The sequence below is a fragment of the Rhipicephalus microplus genome, chromosome 3, assembly GCF_043290135.1.
Source record: "Rhipicephalus microplus isolate Deutch F79 chromosome 3, USDA_Rmic, whole genome shotgun sequence".
Lineage (NCBI taxonomy): Eukaryota > Metazoa > Arthropoda > Arachnida > Ixodida > Ixodidae > Rhipicephalus > Rhipicephalus microplus.
In genome coordinates this window covers 51,364,173-51,381,220 of record NC_134702.1, presented here as the reverse complement: position 1 = coordinate 51,381,220, position 17,048 = coordinate 51,364,173, and the positions used below count along the sequence as shown (strand labels likewise).

General features: G+C 47.7%; 2 protein-coding genes across 3 annotated transcripts in view; one reads left to right on the top strand and one right to left on the bottom strand.

Moving 5' to 3' along the window:
- The window catches only part of LOC119160052 (sn-1-specific diacylglycerol lipase ABHD11), a 49,765-nt gene that overhangs the window by 22,575 nt on the left and 10,142 nt on the right, over positions 1-17,048 (top strand). For both annotated transcript variants that reach the window (XM_037412798.2, XM_037412797.2), the window contains 2 exons: positions 3,300-3,485; positions 6,727-6,911. In XM_037412798.2, coding sequence (XP_037268695.2) covers positions 3,300-3,485; positions 6,727-6,911 — 371 coding nt within the window. The remainder of the gene's footprint in view (positions 1-3,299; positions 3,486-6,726; positions 6,912-17,048) is intronic.
- LOC142802633 (uncharacterized) lies at positions 12,905-14,107 on the bottom strand. The gene is made up of 2 exons (XM_075887616.1): positions 13,020-14,107; positions 12,905-12,955 (listed from the first exon to the last, which is right to left on the bottom strand). Exons 1-2 carry the CDS (start codon positions 14,070-14,072, stop codon positions 12,905-12,907), a joined length of 1,104 nt encoding a protein of 367 aa, XP_075743731.1. The 5' UTR covers positions 14,073-14,107.

Below are 17,048 nucleotides of genomic sequence, written 5' to 3'. Positions count from 1 at the left end.
GCGCACACCATGCGGAACAATCTTTCTGCCTCATCGCAAAGTTTTAGACTTTAACCGGAAAACTTCTGGGTGCCGCTCTGTATAGTATGGTATATCACTCAGGGCAGTGGTGGTGGTGAGTAACCATATTTGGGAATATATTTGTAAAATTCGGCAGTGAATTCTGTGCCCAAGTAAAGTAGGCCCTTCATAGCTTGCAGTGCTTGGGGATCTGCCCATAAAAAACCAAGCGGTCTCTCTCTGTCCCAAGGCTTTTCATCTTTCATCATGGCCGTCTTTTCACTGGTCGTAGCACGCATGTGTGTTATTGATGAGTGTTGTATCCGAGCAGAAACGACGGTGCGAAATCGGTGTCCGTCTCCTCCAACAGCTTCAATGGATGACTACCTTTTGTGCCATTCCGCGGTCATGTTTCAACATTTTAGTTGTCCGAATGGGATTGTGGAATAACAGCCTTGTCGGTGCAGATCGGTGAACTTGATATCAGCTTTCCACAAAGTGCACCGCGTCATGTCTTATTACGGTCACAATAATTGAGCACGACCTTAGACAGGCGGAAGAGGTTCTTGTTCACCGACTGCAGTCTCTTCATCGTTTTTCTGTCGTTCGAGCCCCCAAGTAAAGCGCACAGCACTGTGGCTGGAACAATCGCACACACACTTCGGAACGTAGACAGAAGAAAGCATGGTACGGGCCCCTCCCCCTCCCGCAGTCACTCAAGGGGGGCGTTAAGTCTGAACCATACGTTTTCTGTCAGACCTGTCGTTCCATGGTTTGGAGAGCAAGGTTATGACCGCGCAGCTCTTTCACAATAAAGGTGGCCGAATGCCCCCGATTTTGAATTTCAAGAACTCTTGCCCTCTCATCTTTACAACCGGAAAGCTATGAACCAGAGGCAGCTAGGTATTTGTCGGAAGCGTGTCCATGCTTCCACTTCTTCTTTAGGGGCGAAGCTCTTTGAGGTCGAGGCTTGTCTGTTGGCGTTGTGTGCCGTAGCCACCGCTGACAATGACGATGATGCTGATAGCGATGAACAACAAGCGCGTTTCAGAGCACACATTGTCTTTCAGCCATAGCGGCACAGCTTGCAAGGTACCCACCATACGCCATGTGAATGAAGATAATGATGATTATGATCACGGCCAACGTCTGGCTTGGGCAGTAGATGGCGCCTCGATATGCTCTACGGTGCATTTATTATGACTGGAAGCAGCCAACAACCACCGTTGCAACGTGCCCAGACTTTGTGTTTACCGATTTCAGGCTACATCCACTACCACAAAGCAGTAATAATGAAGGCAGAACAAAATTCAGAACTCAGCACAACATACCAGTTTTTACCAATAAACAATGTATATAACTGTACGCCGCTTGATACTCATTTACATTCGTGAGTAGAGAATGTGATGGGGACTTACGGTAACACCTAACGATCCCACTGCGTCGCTCACTCATGATCATTCATTTCATGGATACGCCGTGGTTTCTTAATCATTGTACACCAAGGCGTCTTTGGGACTCGACCTTAAAGGGGGGGGGGGGGGCAGCGTAAACGTGTCCTCTCCCTTCTGATAGTGAACCCTGCACACTACCATAGTGGCGCTTGTTAACTGGCACGGGCAACCCATCATGATAAACAGAAGTATCTCATTGCATTTCTGACCGTCACAAAGGTGTAAGGCGTGTAAGTGCATCACAGAAGCAACAATTTAACAACTACAATTCGTCATTTTTGAGAGCATTCGTCCCGAGATCGAGCGGAGTCGCCACCTGGTGGCAGCTGGCTGTAGCGCAGCTAGTGTGAATTGCTCTGCAGCGTCATCTGCTTGCCCTATAAGGCTGTAGCATGGGCGTGTACATCATGCTCGACCTCAAAGTGTGGTTTGTCCCACTCTGTTATCGAAAGAGTAACTGCTTGTGCGTTTGCCTAGCACTGTCTCCGGAAGCACTTGGCCTTACTTGAGTGTATGTACTGCAATAAGATCAGGTCGGGAACTTGCCGAGAGTGCTGTGCGTCATAGTCGTAGCCTCTGTTCCCAAGGATGTCACTTTTTAGCTAAAGCACATTGTAAAGCACACTTGGCGTCGTCCCAAAGATGACGAATAACAAATATTGTTTGATTGCATCGTCTTAGCGACCGGGGATAAACGAAGCTTTGCATTCTCGTCGGGTGCCTGATTGTGGCGCTGTCGCTTATCGGTTAGGCGACAAGCTTTAATTGTTCTTGAGGTAACCTTTCAGTGTACGGTCCTGGTCTCACGAAATCGCTGTCTAGTGAATTTTGACACTTCGGTACTGAAATTGTCCTTTGAAAGAACAAAGAGACAGAATGACAAGCAGGTAAACTTGCGCTACCACACTCAATTTTACCATTGGGCGAAATTGTACAGACACTAGTACTCTTGGATTTGGGTTCGCTTGAAAAAGAATTCAGACGCCCAAAAGTAATTGAGATAGCGTGTTCCACATAGGTGGTATAATTTCACGCAAGACGTAATCTCTTTTTTTCTTGTTGTCTTCAGCGCTTTTGTTGCGCTGTGATAGACTGACGGATGCATCAGACAATACTCGCTTGAAAAAAAAAAAGAATTTTGTCCCATCAAATGATGGAAGCTTTTTAGATCACTGGGGTGCGGTTAATCTTAGGAACCTGCTCGCTGAATTGCTACCTGTTTATACTTTAAGAGCAGGTGCGCTAAAGTGCTGTCAACAACGTAGCTGCATGCGTAATCGCGGTATTCTCGAACTCATCGCCCGAGAATATCGAATTTGTTTCTTCCTCTATTTTCGTATCCAAGACTAGCGGACACAGAATGAATTCAGTCGCTCTGTGGCAGTGTGTAGTAGACGACACACACGCTCAACAATTAAAATTAAATAAAATACAAGAAACGTGACACAGTGCGAAAGCGCAGACAATCGCCACTGGGTCTGATGATCCCTTTGTGACACAGTGCGAAAGCGCAGACAATCGCCACTGGGTCTGATGATCCCTTTGTATGGTATATTGCGCTTCTCTCACAAGTAATAGTAACGTTTGGCGAGCTTTGCGCATTCATTGAGCAATGAAAGACATATAGATTATGAGTAGGCGGCAGTCAACGCATTTTTATGTGCGGACAATCTGCCCACACCACCCTGAAAATGCGCCGCTGCCTACATTTGCAAGCGAGCCGCTGGCCGCCTATCCCCACTAAGGTAATGACGATGCTGCCCCCTATAGCCCGATTTCGAGAGGGACCGACCGCATTTTATTTTTATAATCTTGCGTCTATTCTCCACCTTTAAAATCTTACAGCCCTCTGCGGTGGATCGCATTGTTGTGGTGGACACAGGATTGATCCCCGGGCCGCCAGTCTTGTTCAACAAATGGCTGCCTTGGCAGGCGAGCGCAATGGAGCACATCTTATCCTTGCTGTCACCTGACATGAACATGGAGCAGGCACTTCAAGTGGGCGACCAATATCTCAGCGCAAAAGTGGCCGTGAGTCAGCACTTTTCGAAATTTTCACTATTTGTAGTGTTCTGTGGCTTTACGTGACGAAAGAACGATTTCATCGTAAGACAAGCAGTAGTGAGGAACTCCGAATTAACTTGAACATCTGCATTATTTGATACGAACCGTGCTGGATCGTTCAATGTGAACCAGCCGACACTGTCCATATATTTGTTATTTCAATAAAAAAAAACATTCGGCACATCCCACGTACCTGGGAATCGACGTTATGCGGAGCATGCGGAGGGAAGGTGACCGCGTTGCATTTTTTTCATTGAGTGACACGTCAAGAAATTACGCTAAATATATGTACAAATGCTGCACGCACAGACATATGTTTAAGAGTTGAAGATGTTTATGTCACGAGTTGCTTGCACTTGCGCAACGATAACCAACTGGAACGTGCGTATTAGCAACACCAGAAGCTGATATCAAGCGCTGATGCTCGCGAGGATGCTAAGCCTAGACACTGCTACATAAATCAACTTCAGCGCATGGCAAGTAACCACAATTGACGTTAACCTGACATGACGGTTGTATCAAACGAGTACATATGTAATATTTATAAAGTTCGGTAGACAGCACTGCAACCACTGTTGACGTTTCACGAATATTAGCGTCTATTTGAAAGGTAGTTCCTAGACCTGGCGTAGCTCTGGAGTAAAATACTTCATTGCCACGCAGAATGCTTGAGTTCGATTGCAGCTGGGACAGTGACATTTATTCTTTGCATAAGTCGGGTCGAGGCTACCGATGTCGGGTATTACAGAACGCTCGCACGTCAAAATTGCCCATGTGTGTTCTCATTGTTCCTGGGGAGATACTCGTCATGTGTGTTCGAACATGTGTGTTCTCGTCGTTCCTGGGAGATAAGTGTCAATCACCATTCACACATACCCGAGTACCAGCAGCGCAGACCAGCCCGTGGGTTTGTGCCACTGCTGGCGGGAAGTGTTTGACGACGTACGCGAAGAGATTGTGACATTATTCTTGTCTTTCTTGACCAGCGCGTTATATTCGTCAAACCATCTTTCCCTCCTATGCTAATTCTGGTCCACGCCAAGTTAAGGAGGTGACCACGAAAGCACCCAAACGTAAGTGGTTAGACCGACCGACCGACCGACCGACCGACCGACCGACCGACCGACCGACCGACCGACCGACCGACCGACCGACCGACCGACCGACCGACCGACCGACCGACCGACCGACCGACCGACCGACCGACCGACCGACCGACCGACCGACCGACCGACCGACCGACCGACCGACCGACCGACCGACCGACCGACCGACCGACCGACCGACCGACCGACCGACCGACCGACCGACCGACCGACCGACCGACCGACCGACCGACCGACCGACCGACCGACCGACCGACCGACCGACCGACCGACCGACCGACCGACCGACCGACCGACCGACCGACCGACCGACCGACCGACCGACCGACCGACCGACCGACCGACCGACCGACCGACCGACCGACCGACCGACCGACCGACCGACCGACCGACCGACCGACCGACCGACCGACCGACCGACCGACCGACCGACCGACCGACCGACCGACCGACCGACCGACCGACCGACCGACCGACCGACCGACCGACCGACCGACCGACCGACCGACCGACCGACCGACCGACCGACCGACCGACCGACCGACCGACCGACCGACCGACCGACCGACCGACCGACCGACCGACCGACCGACCGACCGACCGACCGACCGACCGACCGACCGACCGACCGACCGACCGACCGACCGACCGACCGACCGACCGACCGACCGACCGACCGACCGACCGACCGACCGACCGACCGACCGACCGACCGACCGACCGACCGACCGACCGACCGACCGACCGACCGACCGACCGACCGACCGACTTCGCATTTAAAAACCACCGGGCCTGTGTGAAACGCGCCCCACAGTCACAGCGAAAGCTGGAAGAGCAGCCTTTCATGGCCTTTGGTGTGCACTGTTTGGGTGATTGCTGCAAGCACATCGCAGGGCATTCACTTTGACTATGCTGCGCATTTCCCGCAGGCTTGGCGGTTTTGAAATAAGAGGATTTCTTGTCCAATCAGTAGACTGACCCCATCGTTGATGGGTGACGCCAGGGGTCATATTTTGACGACTTTTAAGATAAAATTAACGTCATAAAACATTTTCATGGGACAAAAACGTGCTCGTTGCCGCCGATGGTATGAACAATCTTCTCACTTTGGCCTCAATAAAATAGCTTTTCCGATCGGTAGACGTTTTCTGAGCGTAAACTTTTTGCATCGCTATTGTTGACGATGGTCACTTTCTTGTTTGATGGCGCATCTAAAGCTCTCGCTTTGAAATGTAACTCCAAACCTGCACCTGTACTATTCGTTTCGGGCATATATCGGAATACCGCCTAGAAAGCAGCGAGTGTTTCAGGTCCTCTCCGCCACGTGCCGCCACAATCTCCGCTACTTCCACTTTTTAGTACACTCAACAATTTCTCATTATTTATCATATTCCATTATAATTGGGCTGTATATTCTATGCTTCGATATATTATGCATCCACTATAACTGTGCCCTTGAACTAAAATTATGTAATTTATTTTAAAGAAAATATTTTATGAATAATCACAGTACCGGAAGGGCTACCAGATATGCTTTGAATAGAACCAGGTGTGCCACTGGGTGCTCAGACCACAAAAAAATCTAAATGTAATGAAGGGCAGGTTAGTCTTGAAGTTTGTGTGACGTTAGAAGTCTTCGCTGGAAGCATAGATGATAACAGGCAAATGACGTCTTCAATCGCAGGCGTCAGTTACGAGGAGATTTGGGTGCACGTTAAAGAACCCCAGGTGGTCAAAATTTCCGGAGCCCTCCACTACGGCGTCTCTCATAATCATATGGTGGTTTTGGGACGTTAAACCCCACAAATCAATCAATCATCAGTTACGAGGGAGGAGAAGGGCGGAGCAGCTTGTACATCAAAACGACTCAAAACTGTTACATTAACTTCCATCAGTCTCTATCCATTGAATGAATATCGTAAGAACTGCGTGAGTATGATAGAAAGAAGGTACCGAGTTCCGTCCTCGCACATTTTTACCAATGTTCATACGTACCAGCAGGCCGAACTGAACAACCTTCTAAAATGACTGAATGATGAGCCACTTTTTATTTTATAAATATTGATCAGTAGTCGTAACTCGTTTCGTTCAATCTTCAACAGGATCCATTCATCCGTAGCGTCCTCTTGGCCAACCTTCGCAAGGGACCTCATTCGTACGAATGGCGGATTAATATCAAGGCGCTCAGGAAGTTCCTCCCGGTAATGGCGGATCCTCACTTCCTCGGCAATGGACATTCCGACGTCGACGCATTGTTCGTCGCAGCAGATGAATCTGCGTACCTCAGGTAATAGTACGCGTTACTTGTTAGTTACCACCAAGGAAAAAGCGACATCACATCTTTTCTTTGTAGTGACACTTTCTTCGTGAACACTGCCGCGATGGTCTAGTGGCTAAGGTACTCGGCTGCTGACCCGCAGGTCACGGGATGCCATCCCGGCTGCTGCGTCTGCATTTTCGATGGAGGCGAAAATGCTGTAGGCGCGTGTGCTGACATTTGGGTGCACGTTAAAGAAAGCACGTTAAAGGTGGTCACGTTATTTGGGTGCACGTTAAAGGTAGTCGAAATTTCCGGAGCCCTTCACTGCGGCGTCTGTCATAATCATGTGGTGGTTTTGAGCCGTTAAACACCCCCTATAAATCAATCACTCTTTTTTTGAAAACTCCGGCGCCTATTACCGACCGTATGGCTAGAGTGACCTGGAGTACGGCTAAAGTGGCTACTGCTTCTGGGGCAGTTCAGTGCCCAACCTAATTCATAACTAATTCACAAGTTCGTGGTCAGTGCTTGTTTTTCTTCAGGTCTACACTTCCAGTTATAACAAAGCTAAGGAATACATCTCAGACGAGCATTTAAAAATTATCGTGTGTATCTTGGACATGGTACACCATTACAGAGAGTGGATAGGGGAATCAACGAAAGTCGGTCGGTCGGTCGGTCGGTCGGTCGGTCGGTCGGTCGGTCGGTTCCAAAAGAAACTGGATACCATAAAGTGCTGCACGTGATTGAACCCGCCCTATCTCTACAGTGATAAACAGAGCTACCGCACATGCCTTTGTATACATAGCGTTCATGCGACGTCACCTCCGGTGATCGTGCCCTCCCGTCCCTTCCGCTGGGTCATCGTTGTCATCATCATCATAATCATCATCATCATCCTTACTACGTCCACCGCAGGACAAAGGCCTTTCCTATGTTCCGCCAGTCAACTCTGTCCTGTGCTTGCTGCTGCCACTTCATACCCGCCAACTTTCCAATCTTCTCTGCCCACTTAAATTTTGTCTCCCCCTATCTCATTTGCCTTCTCTGGGAATCCAGTAAGTCACCTTTAAAGGGACACTAAAGTCAAGTAACAATTTACGTCTGAGTGGAAGCTCAATATATTATAGAGAGCAAGGCCCTACTTACCGAGAAATAAAGGTAAATGCACAAAAATACATGCGCTGCAGAAGGAAATTCTCGAAATGATACCGATAATGTCAGATGAGCCGCATACAATTGGTCACTAGTAATCGATCTAGCTTCACTATATAAACAACCTTCCGTGAATCAAGAGAGGCAATAAACTGCTGCTTGTTCGTTCCTCTTTCATTCAGGAAAAAAATAACCACCGGACGTTACTATGGTGAATGGCGCGAGTGCTTCAAAAAATCTATTTTCACGTGGTTACATTGAACAGGTCATGCCATCTAGTGGGGCGCAGTATAATGAAAACACGTCGGCTATCTCGGAGCCAATGGCAGGAAGTTAATCAATGGCCGTTTTTGCTGCTGTGGCTCCCGCTTCTTTCGTTCGGTCTACTATAGTGTCGGTGACCGCGCAGTAATGCCGGGCAATGTTGTGCACGGCAACAGTGACGTGAGTCGGTCTGCTCCCCGAGGAAGGTAATTTGAAGTGACGCTAACTTGATGCGGCCACCAAAACACTAAAACGTGATTTTATTTTAAAATAAGCGCTTCTTTGGCACAAAAGTGACGCTATGATGAGTCTCGGCCGCTATTTGAAAAAGCAACGTTGACTTAATAATTGACTTTATACTCCGTTTCATACATCATGTGCAACGCTGTCAAAGCTAGCGCTCTTGTTTGCACTGTGTACTGCCGCGACCAAAAAGTAGTGCGTCGCTTGGGGTGTACGAGAATCAATAAATGCTTCTCGGGAAACTTCTAAGCATACATATTTGTCATCAGGTTAAAAAACAAACGCCTGTGTTGTCGGATAAACAATCCAAATATGCGAGTTGGTAATTTATGTTTGTCGCTTTCGTATCAGGTTTTCACTCTCCGCGCGACCCGCGCCGCCGTTTTTTTTTTAATTGTTGTGGCAGCTTCGAAAAAATGGTGTTCAGCTCTGCGTCCTTGACCACCTCTCCTGCGCGAATTTTTTCGAAGCTTCGCACATCAAAGCTGTCAGTAAGTAAGTTGAATTTACTGAAAAAAAACAACATTTCGAATTGAACTCGCAAAAATTATTTACAAAAATGGCCCCACGTGGATTCGAACCCATGCACTTCAAAACTACGGTAAACTCTCAGGAGCGACGCGTCAGACCACTCAACTACGAAAGCTTTTTTTTTCTTTCTTTATTGCCTGTTTACATACAACATTCACAAACATATATACATCAAACAAAGTAGAAACATGAAACAAAAAAAGAGGTAAAAAGCATCATAATTAACAGGCTTTTTAAAATTCCTTCATCTGTAGAAGGCTTTCTACTTGATGAAGCCATTCGGGCACCTCTTAATGAACCTTTTGTGCTTCCACGAACGAACAGACAGATTGAAAGAAATATTGCCTGACCGGACGTGCATTAACATCAGCATGGCGCACCGCCATTCTAGATTGCCATATACCGTGCAGGCCCAGTAACATAACTAGGTCGAAAGGTATTCCTTCTTCATTTGATACTGGTAGAAATCTGATGCCATAGGCATCGAGAGGCAGATCCTTTTTCAAAGTCCTTTGGAGAACATCCCAGAAAAAGACTGCATCCCAGCAGTCCAGGAAAACATGTTCAATTGTTTCCGGCTTTTTGCAGAGAAGGCAATCAACACCCCAAGGAACGAATAAGCCTTTTTCTTGCATCCATGTTTTCACGGGCAAGGTCCCAGTGTGCAACTTAAAGAAAAAGGATTTCGCTCCAGGTGTTACCTCCATTTTTTTAACACGGCTTAAGACATTTTGGCCTGGGCCTACACGGTATAATGCTCTATATAGGGGAACAGGAAGAACTGTTTCTACTAAATCTTTGTATAACTTTTTACGCGAAACCGTACTGAGGTATTCCAATGAAAAACGCGTTTTTAGAAAGAGACATGAATCAACAACTTCTTTTAAGAAACCTCTAACACTTGCTTTCATGTGAACAGATGCTACCACAAATTCTGGCAATCGTCTTCCAAGCCTAAGCTGTATAACAGTACGTATGAATGGGTCTCGATTATTTCGGAAAAACATAAACCGATTAACTAACTGACGAAGGTACAAATGACACAGACCAAGTCCTCCAGAGCGAACCCGTCTGAATAAGTTAGTTCTACTTGTTCGCTCCCAAGAAGAACCCCACAAGAAAACAGCAAATATTCGATGAAGCTTCTGTAGATTCACACGTGAACAATGCAGTACCTGAAGGACATACCAGAGCTTACTGACTAAAAATACGTTACAAAATGTCGCTCTGGCGAAAATTGATAGCTGGAAACCATTGAATTTTTCAGCTTTTTCTCGTAGCTCCACGGCCTGACGCCGCCAGTACGGTTCACTGTCACAATAATATTCTAATGGCACACCTAGGTATCGTACCGGAGTAGTAGTCCATGAAATACCAGCCACAAATTGTGGAGTCACAGGCCATTCGCCGTGCCAGTAACCCAGGCACTTGCTCCAGTTTACCAAACTACCACTTGCATTACAATAAAGGTTCACAATTTTTATGGTTTCAGCGATACTATCATAATCTTTACAAAACACAGCGATATCATCTGCGTATGCCAGTACCCGTACTTCAGCTTCTTGTAGTTTGTACCCCACTATGTTATTGCTTTTCATGACTTTTTGGCAAAATGACTCTATATAAATTGAAAATAGGAGGGAAGACAAAGGGCAGCATTGTCGTACAGAACGTCTGACATTAATTCGTTTCCCAAGAACTTTGTTGATGATTAGCCGAGTTTTACATCCAGTATATGCCATTCGAACTGTATCTCGAATTACTTTGCCAACAATGACATAGTCTAACAAAAGAAAAAGAATTTCGTGCGGTACTCGGTCAAATGCTTTTTCTAAATCTATCTGGATCATCGCGATGTGATCATTTGTGGCATCGCAGCACTCCAATACACTTCGTGCCTTGTGAATGTTTGTGAATATAGTGCGCCGTTTGATCCCACATGTCTGGTGGTCGCCTACAATGTTATTAATAACTGTCTGCAGTCTCCTTGCTAGCACTTTCATCAAAATCTTGTAGTCGATATTTGAGAGACTAATTGGCCTGTACGATTTCACTTCACGTAATTTAACTGCGTCCTCAGTTTTTGGTATTAAAATAGTATGAGATGGCAGAAAAGAAGGTGGCAAAGTCTTTATGTCTAAGGCTTCGTTAAAAACCGCTGCCAGGATCAGTGCTAGTTCATGTTTGAATTCCTTATAAAATGCGGCTGTTAAGCCATCAGGTCCTGGGGACTTTCCCAAATGGAGGGCAATGATTGCTTTTGTCACTTCTGGTTCAGAAATAGGACATTCTAGGCTGTCTTTCCTGCAGTCCTCAACCTTTGGCATTAATTTTAAAAATTCATTCTTGAATTCATCTACATTTACTTTACATTTATCAAATAAAGTGGTGTAGTACTCGTTGAAAGCATCCTCTATATATCTTTGTTCACTTGTAACGTTACCCATGTATTCAATCTGATGTATAACATTCCGCTGAGCGTTTCGTTTTTCGAGACCAAGCATTCTTTTGGTCGGTTTCTCTCCTACGGTCATTTTCTCTGCCCTTGCCCTTATTTGTGCGCCACGATACTTCTCCTCATCAATTTGTTCCAATTTAGACTTTACTGACCTTATATCATTTGTGAATAAGCCTGGCGTTTTGCTGTCCTCTGCTAGCAGTTCTTTGAGATTTAAACGTAGGGTTCTTTCTTCTTCACTCTTTCCGTGTTTTATTACACATGAGCGTTCTATAGCTATCAACTTTATATTCTGTTTAAATTGTTCCCACTTCACTCCGTATTTTTGGTCTCCACTATCTATGTTTACCAATGCCTCTCGAACACTGTCCATAAATTTTTCATCTTCCAAGAGATTAGAATTCAGCTTCCACGTGTCCCATTTAAATACTGGTCTACGTCTATTCCTTTTACCTATTACAAATGATACTAAGCAATGATCACTAAATGAAATAGGGAGGACATTGTACTCACTGATAATCGGAATTAAATCCAGTGATACGTAGGCCCTATCTAGGCGCGCATGACTGGAGCCTTGGAAATGCGTATACAGTGTTGGTCCTTTACCAATACACTCTGCAACATCCTCAAGGTCTAAGTCAGAAATTAGATTCGTTAACGCGACTGTGCTTGAGTCGTTGAAATTGGATGTACTTGTTTTATCATCGGCACTGATCACACAATTAAAATCTCCCATAAGGATGACTATGCGATCGCATTCGCAATAAGTACGAATTTCGTCGAATGTTACACACCGTTCATCAACTTTAAGAGGTGCATATAAACAAATCACTCGCCAATTAAGAGAAAAGAAGGTCAAATCACATACAACAAACCTTCCGGATGAGTCAGACGTGACGTTTTGAACACTGGCACCTAAACTATTCCGCACAAAGATCACACACCCTGCCGACCTACCAACTGCATGACTGACGCTGGCGGTGTAGCGTCCGGTGAAACGTTGCAGTAGGCTCTCGGTGGCGTCCACACTCTCCACTTTGGTTTCCTGAACTGCAATAATGTCCAGGTCTTGGTCCATGGCTAGTCTGTAGAGCTGAGTCTGTTTCTTCCTGGAAGCCAGTCCTCGTACATTAAGCGTCGCTGCTTTCACGAACCCGCTCAGCGACGTGATCGGTGAGCCGGTCCAAGCTGAGAGCCCTGCACGTTCACTTATTGGGCTCTCGTCGTCCAGGGCGGATCCATGTTGTTCACCTTTAGTTTGAGCGGCCATCGTCGCGTTTGAGCGACGACGACCGTTGGCGGGCAGCGTTTCGTTTCTTGCCTCCACTGACCACCTTCCACTGCATTTCCGACTTTACTTGCGTTTCGTCTACTTGAGCACCGTCGCCTGAATCGCGACGGCGTTTTGCAGACGCCGATTCTAATTCCATGTTTAAGGTATCCAGATCACTAGGCAAATCCTCATTTTCGTGTGTTTTGTTCGCCAAAGAGTGCTGTGAAGCCGAGTTTAGAGGAGTCGAAGCAGCGTTGGCCTGGGACGCCAGCGTTTCAGGGCGCGTTGCTTGCAGCTGCGACGTAGCGTGCATCGCAGGCGCAGGACGCGTCTCTTCGCTAGTCGTTGGGGCCGCTTGACTTCCCATCTTCCGTTCGGCGTTCGTGTCCGGGGCTGAAGAAACTTGCTTGCTTTTCCCCAGCACCGGCGTGTCGTCCGATGTCGTCTGCTTCTGTGGTATCGCAGGCAAAGACGCTTGTTCAGATTCCTCCTCATCCATGAGAAGTTCACTCTGTTGAGTCTCTGGTCGTCGCCCTGCAGCTCGTGCGTATGAACGGTTACACTCATCCTGCTCATGACCGAAAGAGTGGCATTCGCTGCACCTTGAGACCTTACAATCGCGTCGCATATGCCCCGTGCTTCGGCACCGCAAGCACAAAGGCGGTCTTCCCGGCACCACGACCAGTGCTGTACTGCTGCCAATACGCACCTGATGGGGCAGTTGATCCACAGAAACGCCATCTCGTAGTTGCATGCGTATTACACGAGTGGTCGATTCAACTCTTTCAAAATCCTCGACTCTCCATCGGTCATCGGTCACCTCCTTGACGTCGCCGTATTCATAGAAGGCACGTCGAATAGCGTCTTTTGTAACATCGAACGCTAGCCAGTGCAATTTCATTTTAACTTCTTGCCGCGTCGGGTCAATGACGAGACATACCCGGTCTTTAACTTTGATAACGCCTGCGTCTGTCAGCACTTTCTTTGCTTCCACGGTCTTCATGTTCAATAGCCACACGTGCGACATCTGATATGCTCCGATACCACTTACTTGCTGTATGATGCCTAAATCTTTGAGAGGTTTCCTGAAGTCGTCGATGCGGTACGGTCGGCCGCTGACGTCGCAGTGTAGAGCTACTGCTCGACGCATCGCTTCACCTGATGGCAACGAAGGCAGAATAATCCTGTAGTCCTTTGGAACGAGGGGAGACGCTGTACCGCGGCCGGCGTCGGCCGCTGTCGCTGCTCGGGATGAGCTTTCCATCCTGCGTCCGCACGCGTCGGTGACCAGAAGCAGAATGACTAGACCACCGTGGCGGGGCAATGCTACGCCACAGCCGTTCGTTCTTAGCATCGTTCGTTGACAGCAATCTCTGTGGCATTACTCTCCCTCCGAAATGCGCATCGTCTCGATGCGTCAATTCGGAAGGTTAATAGTCGAGGGGGTGGATGTTTCATTCTCTTTCGTGGTATGGCTTCATGCGGACAACGTGGACGACCTCCGCATGGTTTTGCCGTTTCGAGTGCTCTTGTCCGTCAGGGATTACTTCGTAAGTTAGGTCACTTAGCCGGCGAAGGACCTTGTATGGACCGAAGTACCGTCGAAGGAGCTTTTCTGACAGGCCGCGGCGTCGTATTGATGTCCAGATCCATACTTGATCACCTGGCTGGTACTTGACTCCCCTGCGGCGCAGGTTGTAGTAGTCAGCATTCTTGGACTGTTGTTGATGTATTCGGTGCCTTGCCAACTGGCGTGCTTCTTCAGCTTTCTGCAGAAATTCGTCAATGTCAGATGGCTCGTAGTAAACATTGTCGACTGGGAACATGGCGTCGAGAGTTGAATTGACTATGCGTCCATGGACAAGCTGAAATGGGTTGACGCGGGTGGTCTGTTGGAGGGCCGTATTATAGGCGAACGTTGCGTAAGGCAGGATTTCATCCCACGTTTTATGCTCCAAGTCCACGTACATCGAGAGCATGTCAGAGATCGTGCGATTTAGGCGTTCCGTTAACCCATTCGTTTCGGGATGGTACGCAGTGCTTTTCTTATGGCTGGTGTTCGTCATTATCATCAAACATTGCATCAACTCTGGCGTGAAGGCTGCTCATTGGTCGGTGATTGCTACCTTTGGGGCGCCATGTCGAATAACTATGCTGTGCACGAAAAACTTGGCTACTTAAGCTGCCGTTCCTCGCTCAAGGCAGCCGGTTTCAGCATACCGCGTTAAGTAGTCGGTGGCGACTACGATCCACCACTTTCCCGATGATGACATTGGGAAGGGTCCAAGAAGATCCATTCCAACTTGTTCAAATGGTGTAGCAGGCGGTTCTTTGGGCTGGAGCAGGCCGGCCGTCTCCAGTGGTGGTCTTTTGTGCCTTTGACATTTGCGACATGTCTTCACATATTGCTGCACGGACGCCAGCAGCTTGGGCCAGTAATACTTCTGATGAATTCTGGCAAATGTCCGGCTCACGCCCAAGTGACCAGATGATGGTTCATCATGACAAGCTTCTAGGATTTTGGGTCTCATTGCTAACGGAACGGCGAGTAAGAACTTCTCTTTGTTATGCGCGAAGTTCCTTTTGTATAGCACATTTTCACGGAGACAGAATGAAGATAATGTTCTCTTAAATACACGTGGGACCTGGCCGGCACGCTCTTCGAGGTGTTCGATCAATGGGAGCAGTTCTGCATCAGCTCGTTGATGCTCCGCAACATCTGAGGCTTCCATCACACAGAGAAGTGTCGAGTCGTCTTCTTCTGAAGCAGTAGAGTCAAGTGGCGAGCGTGATAAGGAATCGGCATCATTGTGTTTTCGCCCAGACCGGTATACTACAGTAATGTCGCATTCTTGCAGTCGGAGGCTCCATCTGGCAAGACGTCCCGACGGGTCTTTTAAGTTCGCCAGCCTGCAAAGTGAGTGGTGGTCGCTGACGGCACGGAACGGCCTTCCGTAGAGGTATGGTCTGAACTTGCTGATAGCCCATACCACTGCCAAACACTCTTTTTCTATGGCGGAATAGTTTTTTTCGGCTTTTGAGAGGGTTCGCCTGGCGTAAACTATCACCTTTTCTTCTCCATTTTGCCATTGTACGAGTACTGCGCCGAGACCAATATTGCTTGCGTCTGTATGGAGTTCCGTGTCAGCGGTCTCGTCGAAGTGGGCAAGGATCGGCGGGCTCTGCAAACGTTGCTTTAATTCGTTGAAAGCTGTTTCTTGTTCTGGACCACAAGTGAATGATTCGTCGTCTTTTGTGAGTTTGTTTAGAGGTTCGGTGATTTTCGAGAAATTTTCTACAAATCGTCTGTAGTAAGCGCATAAGCCCAAAAATCGACGCACCTCTTTCTTGTCTCTGGGCATTCGGAATCCTGCGACGGCCGCAGTCTTGTCAGGATCACGGCCAACACCTTTCGCGCTGATTACGTGTCCCAGAAAACGAAGCTTGTCGGAGCCGAACTGGCACTTTTCTGGTTTGATTGTCAAGCCAGCCGACTGGATAGCCTGAAGCACTGACCACAGTCTCTCTACGTGTTGGTCAAACGTCGCAGAAAATACCACAACATCGTTCGACTAGGCATTACTGCCACTTCAGCCCTGCGAGGAGACTGTCCATCATGCGCTGGAATGTCGCTGGCGCACAACAGAGGCCGAAAGGTAGTGCTTTAAACTCTTACAAGCCATCCGGGTTTACGAAAGCGGTCTTTTCACGGTCTCTTTCATTCACTCCAATTTGCGAATATCCGCTTTTAAGTCGAGCGAAGAGAAATATCTGGCGTGCCGTAGCCGATCCAATTGTCATCAATATGCGGTAAGGGGTATACATCCCGCTTGGTTATGATGTTTAGTTTACGGTAGTCTACACAGAATTGCAACGTGTTGTCTTTTTTTCTCACGAGAACTACCGGCGATGCCCACGGGCTGCTAGATGGCTGAATGACATCATCCTGCAACATCTCCTGCACCTGGCTCTTTATAACCTCTCGTTCTTTCGGCGACACTCTGTAAGGGTGTTGATACACTGGCCTGGTTGTTTCCTCTGTTATAATCCGGTGCTTCACGATCTGCGTGCGACGTACTTTTGATGAGGTGGAAAAACATTCTGCGAATTCATCTATCAGGTCTTCCAGGATTTTCCTCTCGGTTGGGGATAGACTTCGGCTGATTGAAACTGATGTTTCAAGGTCATGCGTCGTTTCCGAAGTAGGCGGCTCTGACGCAATGGCACATAAGTCGGTAAC

What these genes read in the sequence shown, in the direction of transcription:
- LOC142802633 (XM_075887616.1), bottom strand. Translation starts at nt 14,072, where the DNA reads ATGGAAAGCTCATCCCGAGCAGCGACAGCGGCCGACGCCGGCCGCGGT. An exon ending in CGGCTTCACAGCACTCTTTG is followed by an intron (nt 12,956 to 13,019) that starts GCGAACAAAACA and finishes ACATGGAATTAG; the next exon opens with AATCGGCGTCTGCAAAACGC.